This window comes from Zootoca vivipara, chromosome 16 (genome assembly GCF_965207765.1).
Source record: "Zootoca vivipara chromosome 16, rZooViv2.hap1.1, whole genome shotgun sequence".
Lineage (NCBI taxonomy): Eukaryota > Metazoa > Chordata > Lepidosauria > Squamata > Lacertidae > Zootoca > Zootoca vivipara.
The window spans coordinates 38197416-38219777 of record NC_142599.1 but is presented as its reverse complement, the minus strand read 5'-3'; the positions used below and the strand labels follow the sequence as shown (position 1 = coordinate 38219777).

The window sequence follows — 22362 nt, the reverse complement described above, 5'->3', positions numbered from 1 at the left end:
CACAGATGTTTTCGTGGCACACATTTAGAGCACTGCCACCCTGCTTTCGACAGTCGCAGCTTCCCCACGAAGAACCCTGGGAACCGTAGTTTGTTAAGGGTGCTGGGGCTGGTTTAGCGAGCAGCTCCTCTTCCCAGGGAATTCTGGGAATTGTAGCTCTGTGAGGGGGAAAGCACTCTTAACAAACGACAGTTGTTGTTGTTTTCCTGAGGAAGTCACAGCATGGTGCTGTTTAAAATTTAAAATAAAATCCACACTGCATTTATAGCAGTATCATCCCACTTTAAACAATCAGGGCTTCCTGTGAAACGAAGTTTGTTTTGGATGCCGGGAGTTGTTAGGAGGAGACCCCTATTCATCCTCATGGAGCTACGATTCCCAGAGTTCCCTGGGAAGGTGGGGGGAGGTCAATTGTTAAATCGTTCTGGGAATTGTAACTCGGTCAGGGGGCCTACAAACAACTCTTAAGCAGCTCCCATAACAAGCTACAGCTCCCCGAGTGGGCTGCTTTACCTGGCCACATAGGAAAGATATTGTCTCAGAGGTGTGGGAGAAAGAAGGGCACTCTGCACATGAGAGGCACCCTTCCCTCGATGAGTCCTTCACACGTTCGAGGGCTTGATAAAACAAGGTAAATGCAGAACACATCCACAAGAGGGCGTATTTGAAGGACAAGTCTGCCCCCCCCCATACACACAAGCAGATAAAATGCACTTTATGGCAACTCCGCTGTGTAAATAGTTGATGCAACTATGAGAAAGGCCTCTGCCTGGACTTTCTAGGCATCGAATTAGGTGCCGCCACAAATCTTTGGCCCTGGCGCCCCCTACTGTTGGACTCCCTGCCTTCCACCCTACCAGTCCCAAGGGGAGCCAGCCCCTGCTGAAACCCCCCAGCCAGCCCCACAACTCACAGTCCTCGCTCTCCACCATGGCGTAATTGCCCGACTCCTGGAAAGTAATGTTGCCCAGGTGGAGGATCCCAGCCACGATCTGGAGTACCAAGGCTTGCTCTTCCCCTGAGAGGCCCACCACATCCATGGCTGTCTGGAGACGGGAGGGAGAGAGAGAGATGGCATTGCAGGGGGGTTGGGCTACATGGCCCTTGGGGGCCCCTTCCGACTCTGCGATTCTGCGAAAAGGAGTCCACACCAAAGGGGAACCGCTAAAGAAGAAAAACGGGGACCAGATGACTAGTCAAAATTCTGGGCTATGTGTTCCTTGGCATGTGCCAATTCCCTTTCATTCAGGGGATACACATGCAATTTTTTCTCCCCCTCAAGGGAAAAAACATTCTCTTGATTGTATTTTCATTCATTTTACTGGTTTTTGCTTTAAAAAATTGCACCCTGCATTTCCTCCAAGGAGCTCAGTGTACTTATATGCAATGCCAGATTTACGTATAAGCTAAACAAGCTATAGCTTAGGGCCCCACTCTCTTGGGGGCCCCCCAAAAATTAAAGGAAAGTAAAACCGGATGTACACCCCAGGTAGTGTGGTTGCTGACCTTGAGCCAGACATCTTGGAGAGTGAAGTCAAATGGGCCTTAGAAAGCACTGCTAATAACAAGGCCAGTGGAAGTGATGATAATTTTAAAAGATGATGCTGTTAAGGTGCTACACCCAATATGCCAGCAAGTTTGGAAAACTCAGCAATGGCCAGAGGATTGGAGAAGATCAGTCTACATCCCAATTCCAAAGAAGGGCAGTGCCAAAGAATGCTCCAACTACCGCACAATTGCGCTCATTTCACACGCTAGCAATGTTATGCTTAAAATTCTACAAGGCAGGCTTAAGCAGTATGTGGACCGAGAACTCCCAGAAGTGCAAGCTGGATTTCGAAAAGGCAGAGGAACCAGAGACCAAATAGCAAACATGCGCTGGATTATGGAGAAAGCTAGAGAGTTCCAGAAAAACGTCTACTTCTGCTTCATTGACTATGCAAAAGCCTTTGACTGTGTCGACCATAGCAAACTATGGCAAGTTCTTAAAGAAATGGGAGTGCCTGATCACCTCATCTGTCTCCTGAGAAATCTCTATGTGGGACAAGAAGCTACAGTCAGAACTGGATATGGAACAACTGAGTGGTTCAAAATTGGGAAAGGAGTACGACAAGGTTGTATATTGTCTCCCTGCTTATTTAACTTATATGCAGAATTCATCATGCGAAAGGCTGGACTAGATGAATCCCAAGCCGGAATTAAGATTGCTGGAAGAAATATCAACAACCTCAGATATGCAGATGACACAACCTTGATGGCAGAAAGCGAGGAGGAATTAAAGAACCTTTTAATGAGGGTGAAAGAGGAGAGCGCAAAATATGGTCTGAAGCTCAACATCAAAAAAACCAAGATCATGGCCACTGGTCCCATCACCTCCTGGCAAATAGAAGGGGAAGAAATGGAGGCAGTGAGAGATTTCACCTTCTTGGGCTCCTTGATCACTGCAGATGGTGACAGCAGTCACGAAATTAAAAGACGCCTGCTTCTTGGGAGAAAAGCAATGACAAACCTAGACAGCATCTTAAAAAGCAGAGACATCACCTTGCCGACAAAGGTCCGTATAGTTAAAGCTATGGTTTTCCCAGTAGTGATGTATGGAAGTGAGAGCTGGACCATAAAGAAGGCTGATCGCCGAAGAATTGATGCTTTTGAATTATGGTGCTGGAGGAGACTCTTGAGAGTCCCGTGGACTGCAAGAATATCAAACCTATCCATTCTTAAGGAAATCAGCCCTGAGTGCTCCCTGGAAGGACAGATCGTGAAGCTGAGGCTCCAATACTTTGGCCACCTCATGAGAAGAGAAGAATCCTTGGAAAAGACCCTGATGTTGGGAAAGATTGAGGGCACTAGGAGAAGGGGACGACAGAGGACGAGATGGTTGGACAGTGTTCTCGAAGCTACGAACATGAGTTTGACCAAACTGCGGGAGGCAGTGCAAGACAGGAGTGCCTGGCGTGCTATGGTCCATGGGGTCACGAAGAGTCGGACACGACTAAACGACTAAACAACAACAAACAACAACAAAAACCGGATGTGCATTTCCAAAATACTGTACATGATAAAAAAACAAATAAAATAAAACCTAAATACAGCAAGAGTGTTTTGTGTTGTGTAGGCTCCTATGAGGTAAGTCATGGGCTAGCCTGCTCCCTCAAATATCACTGCTTTGCTCAACATGTGTTTTAATCTGGTTTGGAACAGCTTTAAATAATCTTTCGAATGTTTTAAATAGTTGTTTTTTTAACTGATATTTTCTTCTTTGTAAACTGTTTTGAAGGGCTCACCGCCCCAATTGACGAACAAGAGGTATATAAATTTTATGTAATGTGGATGATCATTTAATAGCCTTGGTTTCATACCAATGTCTCCTGAAACTCCTGGTGGTCGTTGATATCTTCGACTTCGTAAGCTGCCGACTGGTTGAGGTAGTAGTAATAATCTGGAGTGGTGATACCCAAATTCTCTCGCTGCTCTGTGCTGGCTCCTTCCAGCAGCTGCAGTGAGGAGGGGGAGGGAAAGAAAAGGAAAGAGGTAATTAATAAACAAAAAGAGACTGTTTCTATGCAAAACATGTTAAGAGCTCAAGAAACCTCTCAACTCTGCAAACCCTTTACAACGACCTTATAACGTAGAACCGCACAAATGTCTTAAGAGTTCAAAAAACGATACACAATGAAATGGAAAGGATGCTTAACATAATGTTCATTAAAAAAACCAGAAGCTTTTCTCTTGGGAATTGTAGGGACAGAACCACCTAAACCAGGCATCCCCAAACTTTGCCCCTCCAGATGTTTTGGACTACAGTTCCCATCGTCCCTGACCACTGGTCCTGTTAGCTAGGGATCATGGGAGTTGTAGGCCAAAACATCTGGAGGGCCGCAGTTTGGGGATGCCTGAGTCCTAAACTGTATAGAACAGGGGTCCCCAGACTTTCTGCGCGGCGGGCCGGTGCCCGCCGCGCCGACCGCGCGGTGGGCCGGAGGGCAGGGGAGTGCGCGCGCAGCGGGCCGGAGGGCGGGGGAGTGCGCGCCCGTGCGCATGCGCACACGCACACGGGCGGGGAAAAAATCGCCAAAAATCACTTGTGCGCATGCGTATGGGCCTCCCCCGACCCGGAAGTGCACCAGAAATGACCTCTTCCGGGTCGGGAGAGGCCCATACGCATGCGCACAAAGGATTTTCGGCGATTTTTTGCCGATTTTTTAGATCGTCGCTGCGCCGCGCGCCGTGAGAGCGGGCGGCGGCAGCGGGCGGCGGGAGTCGTCGCGGGCCGGATTGGAAGGCCGATTGGGCCGCATCCGGCCCGGGGGCCGTAGTTTGGGGACCCCTGGTATAGAAGCTTCTTCATGTATGCCACTACAGCGACAAGAATGTTACTTGCCCAAAAATGGAAGTCCCAGCAAAGGAAGAATGGATACAAAAACTTATGGAATCTGCAGAAATGGCAAAACTTACTGGAAGAATAAGAAATCAAGATAAACAAACTTTTTATAAAAGAATGAAAATGGTTTATTGTATATTTACAGATAAATTGTAAATAGATAACAACATTGGCAGGATTGTTGTAATAACCTGCGGTTTCATAAGAGTATATATTTAAAATAGATGAATAAATGAAGAAATTAAGTTAATTTGGATATGCAGAATATATCAAAAATAAACTTAAGGAACCGCAGAAAGAGGGGGAAGGAAGTCAAGTTTTGAAACGTCAAAATGATTGCAAAACCAGTGAAATGTATGAACCTGAAAATTATAAATAAAATTAAAATTTTAAAAAAGAGTTCGAAAAAACCTCTGTAAACATCCAGCAACATTGTAAGGTAGAACAGTAGCATTGTCCCCCTGTCACAGGTCGAGGGAAAAGAGGTTGAACAATATGATTCTTGCATTTGTACAGTTGGGTACATGCCAGTCATGCAAAAGTCAAAGATGTATACCTGCATACAGAGGCATCTCTCCATCCCAGCAAGCGGGAGGCATTATTGCAGGTGCTTCTTTCCAGGATAGACCACTTGAGGCCACGAAGCAGAGCCGGCAAGGGGGTGTGGCTCGGGGATGCCATTGAGGCCACCAAGTGCCACCCCTGACGCTTGGGGATGCCAGTTTTAGCTCCGAAGGACACCGAAACACACACCCACACCCCTCTGACCTCTTCCCGTAAGATAATTTGGGCCTGATGCATCACCTGATAGTAGATGTGGAAGCTTCTCTCCCCTGGGTTCTGGCTGACGACACGAGACTTCTCCAGCAGGAAGTTGGAGATCTTGCCTCCGTCGGGCTCCCCGCCCCGGCTGAACTGGATCTCAAAATACTTGCCCTGGGGGAGGGGGGCAAACAGGAAGGGGACTTCGTTAGAATTACGCTTCCTGAGTCGTCCCCCCCCCAACCCCCAATCATTGTTGCATTGTTGCTAACAAAATAAATCTTGCCAAGGGGTCACCAACCTTTTTTTAGACCTCTAAGTCAGCGTTTCTCAACCACTGTTTCGCGGCACACTAGTGCGGCGACGAGAAGGGCGATTCGCATTGTCACGTGCCTGGCGGCCGCCAATAAACAACGCTAACCCGCCGGAAAGCAATATTTCTCCTCCTCTTTCCCAAAGCTCAGTGCAAACGAGCCTGGCGGCCGCCAATAATAACCACTACACAGCACTAACCCGCTGGACGGCTTGTGAAGCCTTATTACAGGAGATTGCAACCAACACAGCAATTGGCAAGTGTTTCTTACAGTCATAATTATAGTCAATATAGGGCGGCACAGAGTTAATTTTTTTAACTTTTTTAATGGTGGTGTGCCTCGTGATTTTTTTCACGGAACAAGTGTGCCGTGGCCCAAAAAAGGTTGAGAAACACTGCTCTAAGTCATAGGGGTATTTGAGCGAGTGCTGTGGGCACCCACCCAATTGCTTCTCTTCCCCCCCCCTCCCCTGGCTTAGCACCCACCCACAGAAAGATGGCACACTCCTGTCCTTCGCTGTTCCAAAAGATCTGGGTCAAAGAATTCGCCTTGGAAAGACCATAGAGGTGAGATAGAAAGCGGGACAGAGTGCCCCTTCCCCCCACTTCCTCCTTCCATTCTGTGAAATTTTCACAATACGAATCCGGCCTCATCCCCTCCCAACCAAGGGAGCAATGAGTGTGTGTTGTGTAGCGAGCTTTGTGGCCCCCAAGAAACACCCACCGGCACCACATTGGTGACTCCTGCCATGTTGAAATGGGTTCATTCGACTCATATTAACCCCAGTTAGATGTTTGTAGGGGATTTGAAACAGAATACCTTCTCAATATGCCTGAAGGAGCGTCTCCACCCCCCATCGTTCTGCCTGGACACTGAGGTCCAGCGCCAAGGGCCTTCTGGCGGTTCCCTCCCTGCAAGAAGTGAGGTTACAGGGAACCAGGCAGAGGGCCTTCTCGGTGGTGGCACCCGGCCTGTGGAACGGCCTCCCATCAGATGTCAAGGAGATAAACAACTATCTGACTTTTAGAAAACATCTGAAGGCAGCCCTGTTTAGGGAAGTTTTTAATCTTTGATGTTTTATCACTTTTTTTATTAATAATAATATTCTGTTGGGAGCTGCCAAGAGTGGCTGGGGGAACCAAGCCAGATGGGCAGGGTATAAATAATAAATTATTATTACTTTCAGTGTAGGGGGGATTAAGTTTCCCTTTTATCAGTCGACGACAATTTAAAATATCAGTCAGAAAAGGCACTGGGGAGTAAAAAGGTGCCAAACATGCATCTGAAAGGAGGGGTTTGTTAGAGAATGTCTTTTATCTCTGATGGTGACTAACTAAAGGGGGTCACAGAAATAAGACAGGACTGTGTGTAAGCCACAATTCCTTATCATCTTACTGGGTGCCTAAAAATTCAGCTTCCCCAGAATGCCCATTTGTGTTTTGTGTTTCCGCTTTTGAAATGACACTGCTGAGTTTCTAGGCCTCATGGAGGCGGTGTCAGAGGCCAGGAAAGCCAAACCTCCCAGTGAGAGCCCACATGTCACAAACAGATCTCCCGCCTCGGCTTCGCAGACCCGGCACTTACAAATCGGCTCGAGTTGTTGTTCCGAACCGTCTTGGCGTTCCCGAATGCCTCCAGGAGCGGGTTGGATTTCAGGATAATTTCCTTCACGTGCTGTGGTGGAAATGGGGTTTGAGGGGGGTGTCGTTAAAGCTGGCACAGCTCCTTTGCTTACAATTGCTTGAGGCACGCAAGAGCCCCTCTCAATTAACATCATAGAATCATAGTTGGGAGGGACCCTAAGGGGCATCTAGTCCAACCCCCTGAAATGCAGGAATCTCAACCAAAGCATCCATGACAAATGGCCACCCAACCTTTGCTTAAAGATCTCCAATATAGGAGAGTCTCTACCACCTTCTGAGGAGTCTGTTCCTCTGAAAGTTCTTCCCAAGGTTTAATCTGATTCTTTTTCTGTTGTCACTTAAATCCAGTGGTTTGGGCCCTACGCTCTGCAGCAGCAGGAAACAAGTTTGCTCAATCTTTCATGTGACACGGCCCTTCAGATATTTGAAGATGGCTATCACATCTCTTCTCAGTCTCCTTCCCCCCACCCCAGGATAAACATACCCAGCTCCCTCAACCATTCCTCATAAGGCTTGGTTCCCAGATCCTTCATCATCTCCTCTGCACATGTTCCAGCTTGTCAACATCCTTCTTAAATTGTGGCGCCCAGAACTGGACACAGTATTCCAAGTGTGGTCTGATCAAGGCAGAATCGAGCAGAACTATTATCTTCATTGAACTGGACACTAGACTTCTGTTGATACAGCCTAGAATAGCATTAGCTTTTTTTGCTGCTGCATCACGCAGCTGGCTCATGTTAAGCACCACTGTTTGGAATCAGGGGCGGGGAAGTTTAATTTAATACCTGCACTTTGGGGCCTCCACCAGACACCTTGGAGATGTAGCCCATGATGTATTTGGCTGCTACAGTCTTGCCGGCGCCACTCTCCCCACTACAACACAAAGAGAGGAAGATATCAAAGAACCAAGAAGGGAGGCAGGAAGAAATCCTTGCCATCTTCTGGCAGGGAGTTTCCGTATGTTTGCATTGTATGAAGAAGGACTTCATTTGCCCGGAATCCTTGGGGGACCTCTGACTTCTAATATTCTGAGAGAAAGGAAGACACGTTTATCTACTAAAATCAGACACCGGACGCTTGGTACCAATCACACTGGAATATAGCTATTATGGAGAAAACTGCGTATGATTTGAGATTTTGGCAAGGACTAGAACCTGCAGGCACATTTTATATGATTTGGCATTCCTTTATTACATATGCAAGAGAACAAGCATTTTCAAACCGTCTTCAGAAGGCTGGCAAATCTGGAACTAGACTTGATAGTCAGATAATGCTATCTGAAGAAGTGTGCATGCACACAGAAGCTTATACCAAGAACAAACTTAGTTGGTCTCTAAGGTGCTACTGGACATTTTTTAATTTTTAAAAAATATATTTAGATAGTGCTAATATTCTTCATCTGTAGACAACATTTAGTCTTGCTTTTTGCTTTCGTGACTTGGACTTTGTCATTTTAACTCCCTCTGCAACAGCACAGATTATATGTGCCTATTTTGTAGTTTTTTCATCTTTTAATTTCTGTCTGCCTGTCATCTCTTTGTTTTATATATTTCATTTCTAAAATGAAATGAAATAATCTTTACCAGCCACTCCCCGCAAACTTCCCTATCCAGTTCTCCACACTGTGCAGGATTTTACAAATACCATGCCTCTCTCCCACTGCTTATGTCATCTTTTTCCTAATCTAAAAGCCCCCAAACAACACAACCTTTCTTCCTATCAATGCCACCCTTTCTGTCCCTGTAACATTACCTGATAATGACGCACTGATTCTCCCCGTCGATCAACATGTTCCGGTACATGTTATCAGCCAGAGCATAGATATGGGGAGGGTTTTCATATTGCGCCTGTGAGGAAGAAACAGTCCACGTAAGACCTTTGATTATCCTATTTTCCAGAAAACCTTTGCTTTCCAAGGTATTTTAAGATCTAGGTAGCAAAGGGCCTTGGGGGGGGGGCATCCCCCATCATGGCAATGGCGCAGGCATGAAAATGACTACCTGGAGAATTTATTTATTTATTGCATTTATATCTCAAGGTGGTGTATATGGCTTCTCCACCATCCTTCTCGTTTAATCCCACACAGCAAGAGACACACATCTTGTAAGTGAACACACCCGTTCAGAGCAGGCATAGGCAAACTTGGCCCTCCAGATGTTTTGGGACTACAATTCCCATCATCCCTGACCACTGGTCCTGTTAGCTAGGGATTATGGGAGTTGTAGTCCCAAAACATCTGGAGGGCCGAGTTTGCCTATGCCTGATTTAGAGGAATTTCAACATCATCACCAGCAATCCATCCATCCATTCATTTCATTCATTTATGCATGTTTTTTTTAAGAGCGCAGAAAATCAACACAACAAACTTAGGTCCCTGCATTTCATTGCGTCTTCTCTAAGCCAAACTTAGCCGGATCCCACCAAATAAGAATAAGCTATTTGCACAGCTCTGCCGATTTGTTGCAGTCCGTTTAAAATATTTGTTGATTGCCCCGCCGCCAAAACGTTCTGGGGTGCATATGCAAATGTGCACATTTAAAAATTAATTCGTGCATGAAATATAAATACAACTTGAGCCTGACAAATAGGGACAGCGGAACGGAGTAAGGCAGAAAAACAGCGAGAGCAAATAAAAACCTGAAATTTTTTTTAAAAAGCAAAGCAGAGCTTTTTGAAAAGGAGCCACATGGCTCCTTAGGTAAGGATTGCTATCCTAAGGAGTCCCTTCCAGCTCTACAATTCCATGATTCTGTGAATTTTTAAAAAATATCTATCCATCCATCAATCTCCCTTCCTACAGCTGTCAACGGGGGTGGTCTGCCCACCGGCCACTAGATGGCAGTGTCAGAGCAAAGCAGACCTCCATGTGGGTCAGAGTGGGCAAGGCAAATCAATGGCACTTCTGACTGGGCTCCAGTTGCACAACTCTGTGAGTGTGGCCACACTCCCTCCTTTGACTCACGGCTTTCGCAGCGTCACTGGGGAAGAGGAAGCCATTCCCAAGCTCCAGCACAGCTTCAGACCAGCTCCCCCTTTCCTTGCCTTCCTGTTCTGGAAGGTAGGAGCAGCACAGCAGGCAGGAATACAACAGGTGAAGCTGACCACCCGTTGCGACCCGGGAAAGTTGAATTTCTGACTGCCTGGCACGGGACACAGAATATCTTTTTGTTGCTTCGGTATTCAAAAGAGCTTTCCTGGGTGGCCGAGACTCTTAGCTGTGGCCCTCTGGGCGCTGCTGAACTACAACTCCCATCCTGCTTGTTGGGCCCTGCTGGCTTCTGGGGCTGATCTGATGGGGAGTCACTATCGGGGTGGGGCAAAGGCACAGATATTCCCCTGCCCTGTTCTAATCGAAGAGTGCCTCGACAACCGCTTCTCATTTAGTTGTCAGGGCAAGGCTCAGAAAAATGGAATTCCTACAAATGACAGATCCCAATAGTTCCTTTAAGGGAAGCTGGGGAAGCCAGTTTCACCTGAAGGGGGAGCGGAACTCTGCACATGCCATGGGGCACTCCCCACCTTGGCAGCTGCATAAACAAAAGGAGGGCAAACCTAGTCACTTACCGCCCCCTGGTACATGTCGATCTCGCGGTCGGTGAAGTACGGCAGTTGTTTGAAGGGGTTCACGGAAATCAGCACAGGACCAATGTAGGTCTTTTTATGTTTTGAAAGTCAAGGGTCGAGGAACAAGACAAGGGTGGGCAGGCAATTCAGTGAGCAGTCAAATCCAGCAGGTTCCCTCCCAGTTGAAGCAGCCAGGGCCCTGAAGCTGGATCAGGCCAAAGGAGGGGGGCAATCTGGACCTTCTCCATTATTTAACTCGCTGTGGTGAAATGACATTCTCTACAGAACTAATTATGTCGCCATTGCATTATTTCACCCATTCATTGCAATGCAAATGGTGGGAGGGCCGGAAATGCGACCAATGGCATATCATTTGCAAAATAATGTGCCTTCAGGTACAGGGCAGTATATAATTGCAATAAATAACAACAGCAACAATAATTTTATTATATATATGCCACCCATCTGATTGGGTTGCCACAGCCAATCTAGGCGGCTTCCAACAAAAAACCACGAGTATTAAAAACCTCCCTGTACAGGGCTGCCTTCAGATGTCATTTAAAAGTCAGGTGTTTATTTCCTTGACATCTGACAGGAGGGTGTTCCACAGTGTGGGCGCCACTACCAAGAAGGCCCTGCTCTGCCTGGTTCCCTGTAAACTCACTTTTCGCAGTGAGGGAACCACCAGAAGGCCCTTGGAGGAGGACCTTGGTGTCTGGGCAGAACGATGGGAGTGAAGATGCTCTTTCAGGTATACAGTACAGGGTCGAGGCTGCTTAGGGCTTAAAAGGTCAGCACCAACACTTTGAATTGTGCTTGGAGCCAACGTACCGTGTTTCCCCTTTTTTAATACGTAGTCATAAAGTAAGCCATGGCAGGGTTTTTATGCATTCGCGAAATATAAGACATACCCCGAAAATAAGACGTACCTTCTTGCTTTCCTTTAGAGCCTCGAGAGGCTTGAAACCAGTTGGGAGGGGGTGCATGAATTGAGCGCGTCACCAGGCGAGCCACGCTGGGAGCCTTTCCGCTCTTCCCAGGACTTTTTTTCCACTTGGGCCGAGCGCCCGGACGGGAAAACCCCTCGGCGTCGGGAGCCCTGCTGGCCCCTTCCGCGCCGCCGGAATGTTGTGGGGCCGCATGGCCCGAAGCAGAGCGGCGGCGGGTGACAGGCGGCAGGAGGAGCCGCGCCGCCGAAAAGTTCTGGGGCCGCATGGCCCGAAGGAGAGCGGCGGCGGGTGACAGGCGGCGGGAGGAGCCGCGCCGCCGAAACGTTCTGGGGCCGCATGGCCCGAAGGAGAGCGGCGGCGGGTGACAGGCGGCGGGAGGAGCCGCGCCGCCAAAACGTTCTGGGGCCGCATGGCCCGAAGGAGAGCGGCGGCGGGTGACAGGCGGCAGGAGGAGCCGCGCCGCCGAAACGTTCTGGGGCCGCATGGCCCAAGGCAGAGCGGCGGCGGGTGACAGGCGGCGGGAGGAGCCGCGCCGCCGAAACGTTCTGGGGCCGCATGGCCCGAAGGAGAGCGGCGGCGGGTGACAGGCGGCGGGAGGAGCCGCGCCGCCGAAACGTTCTGGGGCCGCATGGCCCGAAGGAGAGCGGCGGCGGGTGACAGGCGGCGGGAGGAGCCGCGCCGCCGAAACGTTCTGGGGCCGCATGGCCCAAGGCAGAGCGGCGGTGGGAGGAAGCGGGAAGTAAAGGGCAGAGCCGGGCAAAAGAGCTCGACACTTGCGTGTTGGTTCGCCCTGGTTCACGCAGACCCCTTTCCGGCAGAAAAATGGCAGGGGCAACCGTGGTGGTGGCAGCATTAACGGCGCCAGGAGGAGGCGGTGGATGCAGTCCAAGGCAAGGCGCTGCTCCGCTCGCCGCCTGGCTCAGCTCGTTGCTGCGGGCGGCTTGTGTGAGTGGGTTTCTCGTGTCTGGGTCAGTGCGCCTGAAAGGGAAGGAGGGGAGCCAAGGAGGGAGAAAGCAGGGCGGGAGAAAAGCCTTTCCTCTTTCCTGCCTTCATTTGTAGCGCTGCTTTCTTAAAGCAGTGTACAGTTCTTACTAGTTGTAAGGAGGTACTTACAGTAATAATAATAAAAAGACACCCCCCGAAAATAAGCCATAGGCTTATTTTCTTGAGTAAAATTAATATAAGATGGTGTCTTAAAATGTGGGAAACACAGTAGGTCTTTCAGGACCGGTGTTATATGGTCTCGGCGGCCACTCCCAGTCACCAGTCTAGCTGCTGCATTCTGGATTAGTTGTAGTTTCCGGATCACCTTCAAAGGTAGCCCCACATAGAGTGCATTGCAGTAGTCCAAGCGGGAGAGAACTAGAGCATGCACCACTCTGGTGAGACAGTCTGTGGGCAGGTAGGGTCTCAGCCTGCATACCAGATGGAGCTGATAGACAGCTGCCCTGGACACAGGATTGACCTGCGCCTCCATGGACAGCTGTGAGTCCAAAATGACTCCCAGGCTGCGCACCTGGTCCTTCAGGGGCACAGTTACCCCATTCAGGACCAGGGAGTCCTCCACACCTGCCCGCCTCCTGTCCCCCCAAAACAGTACTTCTGTCTTGTCAGGATTCAACCACAATCCGTGAACTGCAGCAAACACCCATCACATTCTCTGGATCTATTTCCATTCCAGACACAAATAAGCAGATATCGGCAAATTTCTGCAGCCATTTCTGGCAGAATTCCCCGTCTTACCTGCCCTGGACCTGCTGATTGCGTTTAAAAGGAAAAGGCGGGTCCTAACCTCAATTCTTCCCCCAAAATAAATTGGCCAGAGCCTTTACTCAAGGCTGACTAGGGCCCTCCCCACAAAAACAACAACAGCAACAACAACAACGTGTAAAGGGATACAAATATGTAGTCATCCATGAACCGCTTCTTGAGGTTCTCCACGATGGCATCCTCACTGATCTTGGACAGCAGGACCATGTCGTCCACCCCAGTCTGCTTGACATTCTGGGTCTGCCAGTGATACCGCTCTTTGCTGACCTGGGGAAGGAGAGTACTATTAGCAGCTGTGTTTACTGAATAATATCCAGGCATCCTTCCTCCCAAAGGAGCCCAGGGCGGCAAGCGCACTATAGCGATCAAGACACCTTAAAAACAATACCAGAAAAGGTGCAAAACAGGAAAGATCTTTAAGAAGGTTTGCTGGTACCAAAAACACCACAGAGGGAAAAAATCCCAAAGAGTGATGTTGTAATTTAATATTATCTAAAACATTATTATTATTATTATTATTATTATTATTATTATTATTATTGCGGTGTCTTGAAAGGGGACAAATATTCCTGAGGCGGTAAACAATTAAATACAACATAGTGTAAGAATAATCAATCAATTAAAATTATCAATCAATTAAACTAAAATAATCAATTAAAAACCAGTGAAAATAAACCGTAAACATCCAGCCACAAAAATTCAGTACATAAGAAAAACAGAGGAATCCACCTTAAATCGAGCCAGACCGCTAGTTCATCTAGCTCAGTATTGTAAGCAAGCTTCTAGTCCAGAGGTCAGGTCAGCAAGGTTTATCTTTCCTGGGCCGGATCAGTCCCACAGAGATCCCTCCGTGGGCCGGATCGCACGTGCGCCCACGGTTTTCAGCATCTGCGCATGCGCAGACACAATTTTCGGCGTCTGCACATGCACAGATGTGATTTCCAGTGCTGCGGAAGCGCGTCCCTGCACTACGCTGCGCTGTTTTAGCACCGCGCACAAGCGGGCAACTGGGTTCAGGGGCAGCTCGTGGTCCGGTCAAACGACCTCTGCGGGCTACTTCCGGCCCATGGGCCTTAGGTTGCTGACCCCTGTTCTAGTCCTCATCACTGTAATAAAGGGCTGAATGAATAGGAACACAGGAAGATACTTTTTATCATGGTCCTGACTAATTTGACTGACATCAGCTTTTCAGGGTTTTGGAGACTGAGTCCGTCCCAGCCTCGAGAGGCCTTCAGAGACCGAACCAGGAAACTTCTGTGTCCAGCCAGTGGGCTCCACCACTGAGATGTGGACACTCCCTTAAAAAATAATTGAAAGATTCTAGTCCTCATAGTTCTAAGCGGAGCAACTGGTCTGTACAAAAATATTCATTGTTTGGAGAAAAATATATTTGGGGGGTTGTAACGGATTGACACAGTTTTGAAATATTTATTCCTACCTGGCTGGAAAAGAGTTAATCCACCTCCAGCCTGACTGACATAACATTCTGATGGGGGCGGGACTGTTCCCAGTTTAAAAGGAGAGAGGAGTGGTTTGGTCAGTTAGGTGGTTGGCAGTTGGCAGTTGGGGAGTGTGGAGTGTTAGAGAGGGATGCAGGAGCTGTAATAACAAGTCTGTGTTAAATAAAAAGAAGATATGTGCTTTTAAGAACCAAAGAAACTCATGTTTATAAGTTAAATAATAAAGTTAAATGTGCTTAAACGTTCACTGACTCGGCAGTGTCTCAGTACCTTCAGAGGTGTGACAAAGAGGGGAGAACAAAGCTTTCCTGGGGAAGAGGAAACTGTTTGCTTTTTCTCCTGTCATACAAAGGGCTGGTTAGCGAAGCTGAAGGAGCCACATAGTTGCCTACTAAGGGAGAGGCAGACTGTAGCAGTAGGGGTCCATGGGAGGGACTTCCCACTGGTGGCCATAGGTTTCGAACGCAGCGCCTGAGGTAATCTGGAGACAAGTCCAATTTGGACATTCGAGGTTTTCTTCTCCTGTTTGTAGAGAAGCACAGGGAGAGCCTCTGATGTTAAAGCAGTGAGGAGGGGATCCATCACATTTTTGGTGTCAGCGGTGGGATCGTCACAGGGGTCTGGCCAAATGATGTATTTAGGAAGACAATAAGGTCTATATTTTTCAGTTGGTAAGAGAATTTTTCATTGAAGTGCATTGCAAACATTTCCATGGCTCTGCATGCAAGTCAATCTTCTCCCACAGATTCTCCCATATCTAAAGATTTCATAGTTGAAGCATGTCTGGTTTTTATGTTTCGGAAGATACTTGTCTCATATTTTTTTCAACTTATTGACACTTGGGATATCATTACACCCAAATTTCCTGGCTCATATGAGTATGAGACAGTTTTTATATAATTTTATTTTAAATTAGATGTTATAGATTTGTAATTTAAATCACAGGCTACCAACTTTGCTTTTTAACTTCTTCTCTTTTCTTTTCTTTTGCCTTTATTGGGACAGATCAGGGAATACTTTCTCTTGTTTGTTTGTTTGTTTTTTCTGAATAAAGGGCTAACATAAACAGGAACACAGAAAACAGCTTTAAAAAACCTTTTGCATAAATTAATGTAACAGCCTGCAGAGAAATGGACTTTGTTGAGGCCCATCAACCGACCTCTCCAGGAGAAATAAACTGAACTAAAGTTTGGGGTGGCGGGAACTTAGACATTTTGTCTTCTTCTTACTCACTTTGAAAGGTTTTTGGTTTTTTTGCTTTAAATATACCAGGCAATCAGGTCCTACTATGTCTTCAAAATTGCATTGGCTAACCCTCAATCCCCTCACTCCCTGTTGCCCCACAAAAATAAAAATAAAAATCAGGGACTACAAATTTCTTTTGCACCACCAAACTTGGGTGGTCTTTTCCTGTGAGTGAGTGTGTGCAAATTTTTGCAAACTTTAGAAAAGGCCTGTTGCTAGGGCTCCTTTCCTCCCAAGCTGGCTGAGACAATGGCGGTTGCCAGGCGACGGTGCCAGGATCGAGGGGAAAAGAAAAGCAAGGGGCACAGTCGCCATCTCAGAGTGGAGAAAGGATGGGCAGCCTGGAAGCAGGAGAGAAAAAAATACAGCCCCGTGCTCAAAAAGGGGGGCAAATTCTCCCACGGCCACACCTAAAAATGAAGCGAGGCAACTGTAGTAGAAGAAGGGGGTGCAATTATCAACAACCCCCCCAAAAAAAGGAGAGATGGAGGGGGAGCATGCATAATAAACACCAGAACCGAGTTCGAATTCCACCGCTTGGCCTTAGTCACTCAGCGAGTGGAATTTGACCGGAATTTGACCATGTGGGCTGGGCTTCATCATGCAAACTTCTCTCAGGGATGCCCTAAACTTAAACCTAAGAAGTTTAAGTTTCCTTTAAAAAGAAAAGAAAAGGAAGTCCCCATTTAAATTTGCAATGCACTCCCTGCCCCCATTTCCATAACCTGCAACAATGTCTACCACAGGGATGTCGCTGGAGCTGCAGAATTAACAGCAAAAAAAAAAAAAAAGCCCTCCGCAATCTGGCCGTCTCTAGAGAGCCTGCCATCGTTCTGAGGATACATTCAACACCGTACATTTAAAGTGCATGGCTTCCTACAGAGAATCCTGGGAACTGTAGTTTCCCCCCTTGCAGCGCCACAATTTCCAGCGCTTTTTAACAAACTAAAGTTCCCAGGATCCATGCTGTGTGGATTCACCCTCGCTTAATTCTTCCAGAATCAGCATCCAGCACAAATGGAGAGGGTTTACCCGAGCATGTGCCGAGTGCACCTCTGACTTGCGGCTGTTCAGAGAAAGATCTCCCCTCCCTTCCCCCCCTTTTTGATGTGTTCTCGGCCCCTTTAATTTGGGGGTGACTCTTTGCTCAACAGGATTGTGCCACATCTGGTTCCAAACCTGTTTTTTCCCTTTTTCCTTTTAATAACCGCTATACTCAAAACAGTCTACAGCCGAAGGAAGCCGAGGGTTGACATCTCCCGTCATCGCCGCCACTAAAGGGCGCAAGATGGGTGCCTTTTTAATCACAAAGCAGGACCGGAGTTGCCAGGTCCAGGCTTGGTTGCCGTGGGCGACGGCGTAGGCCCGGCGGTGCTTGAGAAGGGGACAAAGGCGTTGGCAAGGCCGATGCTTCCAGGGGCCTCCTTTTCTGTGGCACACAGGCCTGCCATCTTCACTCAGGGCAGCCCAGAGCCTCGCGTGCCATGGGGTGGTTGTGGTGCCCACGCTGCCTTGCAGCTGCCATTGCCCCAACACAAGGCACCCTTCCAACATGGGCTTTAATTGCATTTGTTTGCCTGGGGCTTCTGCCACAGCTTTTGCCCCATGGTATCTGTAGGGTTTTGGAACCGTAGGTCTCTCACACGCTAAATTTCATTCGCATCAGCAGGCCTGCCGGATCAGACCCATCTTGCCCAGCATCCTGTCCTCACAGTGGCCAAACCAGGTGCCTCTTTTGGGAAAGCCGCAATCAGAATTCGAACACAAGAGCGCTCCCCCGCACACACTTTCCAGCCACAGGTATTCAGAAGCATTGCTGCCTCCGGCCGCGCAGACAGAGAATAGCCATCCTGGCTAGCAGCTACCATGAGCTGCTCTCGTCCGTGAATTCGCCCAGTCGTCTTTCAAAACCATCAGAGAGGACGGCCGTCGTTGACTCCTGTGGAAGGGAGTTCCACAGTTTAACTATGCTGCCACTCTTCCCACCCTTTCTGCACAGGCCCGCTTCTCTTCTGCTGCAATTCACTCTAAATTTCATCATGTGAACAGCGGGGGGTGGGGTGGTGAGCCATGAAAAAAACCCTGCAGGAAACACACCACACAATATTCCAGGTTCGCAAAGAGATTTTGTCTGGAAACGATCAACACGGAAATGAGCGCTAGGGCTTTCTGCTAGATTTCCAGTAGGGGATTTTTCCGCGCCGCGTGGAAGATCACATAGAAACGCAGCAATTAACAGCTAAGGTTATGTCGGGAAGATGAAATAAAAGTGCCTTCTGCATGGATGTCAGCCCTGAGAAGTTTGGAAGGAACACACAGACACAGACACACTAAGCCCTACACAACACTGCATTTCATTTGCTCCATGTGCCACCCTTGGTGAGACTCCGCGCTCCATCCTGCTACCTCTGGGACTTTAAGGCAGCATGGCTGAGACTCCCTTTAGCTCCTAAACTTTTCCATTTGGAAACACAGGGTAAAATCCTATGCAACACTCGCTTGGGAGTAAACCTGCCCTATTGAACTCAACAGGACATATTTCTGAGTAAATGTACACATTGTTACAGGGATGGGTGACTTTTTTTGGGGGGGGGGAGTCTGGATGATGCCCTGAGTTCCTCCCAATTCTTGGGGTCCTCTCCACAGTGAGGTTTATCAACAGAGGATTCTATCGCTGAACTAGTCAGACAAGTTTATTTGTAAGGCAATGAGCGGATCTGTCCACTTAATTGTCTCTAGCCAGTGGGGTGTGAGCTGGATGCAGACACTGGAAGATGTAGACACAGAGAAATGCTTGATCTATACTGGATCCTAAGCTGCGACTGATGGAAAAGCCAGATCTTTTGGGGTGTTAATGCTGTGAGACGTTCATGTTGTATATATGGGGTGAATATGTAACAAAATATGTAACCCCAAAAAAAGGGACGCGGGTGGCGCTGTGGTCTAAACCACTGAACCTAGGGCTTGCCGATCAGAAGGTCGGCGGTTTGAATCCCCGCAACGGGGTGAGCTCCTGTTGCTCGGTCCCAGCTCCTGCCAACCTAGCAGTTCGAAAGCACGTCAAAGTGCAAGTAGATAAATAGGTACAGCTCCAGCGGGAAGGTAAATGGCATTTCCATGCGCTGCTCTGGTTCACCAGAAGCGGCTTTGTCATGCTGGCCACATGACCTGGAAGCTGTACGCCGGCTCCATTGGCCAATAATGCGAGATGAGCGCCGCAACCCCAGTGTCGGTCACGACTGGACCTAATGGTCAGGGGTCCCTTTACCCTTTACCTATGTAACAATATGATCATCAAGTCTTCCTTGGGCTTCCATAGTTTCTTGCCTTCCGAACAATCGCCTGCACCCCCTTATTTCCTTCAGCGCAGCCTGGGCGCGGAACTCTCTGTCTCGGTTGCGAAACCTGCTCCTCTTGTCAGCTCTCTCTCTCGCTTATTAACTCGCCTTGGGAGTCTCCAAGATTCCCTTTCCGCCGGGGGGGGGGGAGGACTCCCAGGTGAAAGAGCTCGGCAGCGATACAGATGGGGAGGAACACCAAACCAAACTCGCTCTTCTGCCACAAGAGCATTCCGGGACACTGTACCCCCTCTCCAGCCCTCCCAAAGTTGAGACTGCAAACTTGTGCTACGAAAACTATTTCCGAACCACGGCAGGGGAATCAAGAGTCTGAAGTGTCCTTCCCTCCAGATTCCAGGCCTGTGTGGAAGGAATGTAAGGCGTTATTTGCCGTGCAAACACAGCTCCACCCTGACGACATCTGTAGACTGCAATGATTTAACACCCAGTGCCTGCACAACCTACTTCCACGCGGGCTCGTATGTCATCTGGTATACTGCGTGAGGACATGGAGGTTCTGCTTAACAAATGTGGGTAACAGTCACCTTTCTGCCTTTGTCACTGGCATTCTCCCTGTTACATTTGCCCCTACTGTACTTTGCTTGCTCTTGGCAGGAACCCCCTACTGAAACAACAAGGGTATGGGATGGAGTGTGGGCCCACCCTATTTCTTTCGGGGACCTTCCCCAGAAAGGAAGCAAAATGTAGTTTTTCTTCCTTTGCGTTAAAAAACAAACAAACATGGGCACGATCTCTGATCCAAGGAGGCCAAATTGCATATGGGTCACCTGGAGTATCAGCTCTCGGGAAACAGGCAGCGTTGAAGGCAACATCAAGGAGCTGACATCACCCGCCTGTATCGAGGAAGCCTCGCCCCGCTGAATCAGACCTGGGCTGGCTTCGTGCATGGTCACCCAGTTGTGGGGGAAGGAATAAATGAAGCACATGGGTGGGGGGGATGGGAGAGAGGAGGAACCAAACAGGCTGATTCAGTGTCCCCTGGGGGGGCATTCCAAAGGCTTCTCCATCAAGCCTGGTCCTGCCTAATGTTTCCTGCAAGGGCTCTGCTGGGCAGGGTGGCATAATAAGGGATTCCCCCACCCACTTCTAAACACACCCACATAGGGTGTCAGAATCACACCCCCACGGAAGAAGTTAACCATTAACCCCGCTGGCATGGCTAGGAGAGGTTTGCTTCATTCAGGGGGAAATGGAGCTAAACAGAGTCACAAGGGCATAGTACAATTTGGCTGCATTTCATCGCTTTCTCGTAGTTGCCTCCCGCCCGTGGCCAGAAATGGAGACTGGGCGGGTCGCACACATGGCTCGCTATCGATCCGGAGGCTGCCTCACTCGCTGATGCATCCGCACGCAAAATTACGTCACCTCCGGTGCGTGAATTCTCATGGCAAACCCACAGGGAGGCCCACAAATTCCCAGGAAGTTGCCTTTTCAGGCCACCGGCCCATCTAGCTCAGTAGTGTCTGCACTGACTGGCAGAGGCTCTCTAGGGTTTCAGGCCAGGGACATCCCCAGATGCTCCAGCCCATCCCCTAAAAACTAAGCAAGATTCTAGTCCTCATGGTTCTGAACAGAGGGCTGAATTGTGTACAAAGGCAGGAAGCAACCTTCTATGGAGTCAGACCACTGGGGCCCATCTAGCCCAATATTGCCCACACTGACTGGCAGCAGCTCTCCAGCATTTCAGAAAGGGAGTCTTTTCCCTGCCCCCCCATCTACCTCTGAGCTACAGACCTGCCCCTGTTGGTGAGGATCCCTGCCCTCCCAGCCTCAGTCCCTACTAGCATCACCAGGTAGGGCAGAGAGGCTCCTTGTTTCCCCTGGAAATTGCTGCCTGTCAGTGTTGACAGTAGTGAGCGACAGCAGGAGGGTGTGTTGAATTTTTCAACTTTTCAACTTCCAAAAATGAAGGCTGCTAAAAAGTTGTAGCATGACTTGGGAATTCAAGATATTTTGAATTAATATAATTTAGTTCTGCTTCAAAAGTATTATGTATGCAAAATTGCACATAAATCATTAAAAAAGATTGCCACGTCCCTGTTGTTGTCGCTGTTGTTGTTGTTTAGTATTGCCTGACATTTTTCAAAAGGTAAAATGAAAATTCTTTGATTTTTCAAAAGCAAATTATGTGCTTCTTCACCAAATGTAGACTTGCCAAGCTAAACGCTGTCCATTTGCATAAATACTGTAGCAGATTTGAATTCCTCTCACTCACAAACATATTTTAAGAACCCTCACTGAGAAAAATTGCAAAATTAAGTTTTGCATGCTAATAAGGCAGTTCCCTCTGTTCCTGTTTAAATCAGCCCTTTCTTCAGAACAATGAGGACTAGCCTCTCACTTTATTTTTAGGGAAATGACTACAACTCAATGGTAGAGCAGGTTCAACGACAAGCATTTCCCTAGGAAAGACCCGTCAGAAACTCTGGAGATCAGCTGCCAGCCATTGTAAGTAACATTGATTTTACATAGACCAATCACAGAATTGTAGAGTTGGGAGTGATCCCAAGGGTCATCTATTCTAGTCCAACCCCATGCAATTCAAGAATCATTTAGCTGATTCAGTCAAAGGCAGTGCCCTATGGAATACATACTCTCATATGTTGGGGTTCTATACGTGCTTAGCTTTGAAGCATTATTATTTCAGCAACAACCATGTAGATAGGCAGTTATTGGGTTATAGGGTTGTGGGTTAAGTTATTAAGTGGAGGGGCAATTGGTTAAGCTGGTGCATTCACAACTTTGTTTTAAAAAGCCGTCACCAAAAATAAACCGTGATTTACCAGGAACAGGGCTCAGAAAATAGGAACTCTTCCTGGTAAATAGGGGAAATTGGAGGGCAGAAGTATGCCAGCCATCATTTTGATGGGCAGTTCACCAGCCCACAAGAAAAGCCAGGAGAGAGATTGCCCTT

The 22362-nt window shown here is 48.2% G+C and overlaps 1 protein-coding gene across 1 annotated transcript in view; it reads right to left on the bottom strand.

The window, feature by feature from the left end:
* Positions 1 to 22362, bottom strand: part of LOC118076294 (unconventional myosin-Ie) — a 42820-nt gene that overhangs the window by 18796 nt on the left and 1662 nt on the right. The window contains exons 2-9 of the mRNA XM_035098944.3: positions 13514 to 13651; positions 10665 to 10754; positions 8853 to 8947; positions 7886 to 7973; positions 7042 to 7131; positions 5186 to 5317; positions 3360 to 3494; positions 914 to 1046 (exon numbers count right to left, since the gene is read on the bottom strand). Coding sequence (XP_034954835.3) covers positions 914 to 1046; positions 3360 to 3494; positions 5186 to 5317; positions 7042 to 7131; positions 7886 to 7973; positions 8853 to 8947; positions 10665 to 10754; positions 13514 to 13651 — 901 coding nt within the window. The remainder of the gene's footprint in view (positions 1 to 913; positions 1047 to 3359; positions 3495 to 5185; positions 5318 to 7041; positions 7132 to 7885; positions 7974 to 8852; positions 8948 to 10664; positions 10755 to 13513; positions 13652 to 22362) is intronic.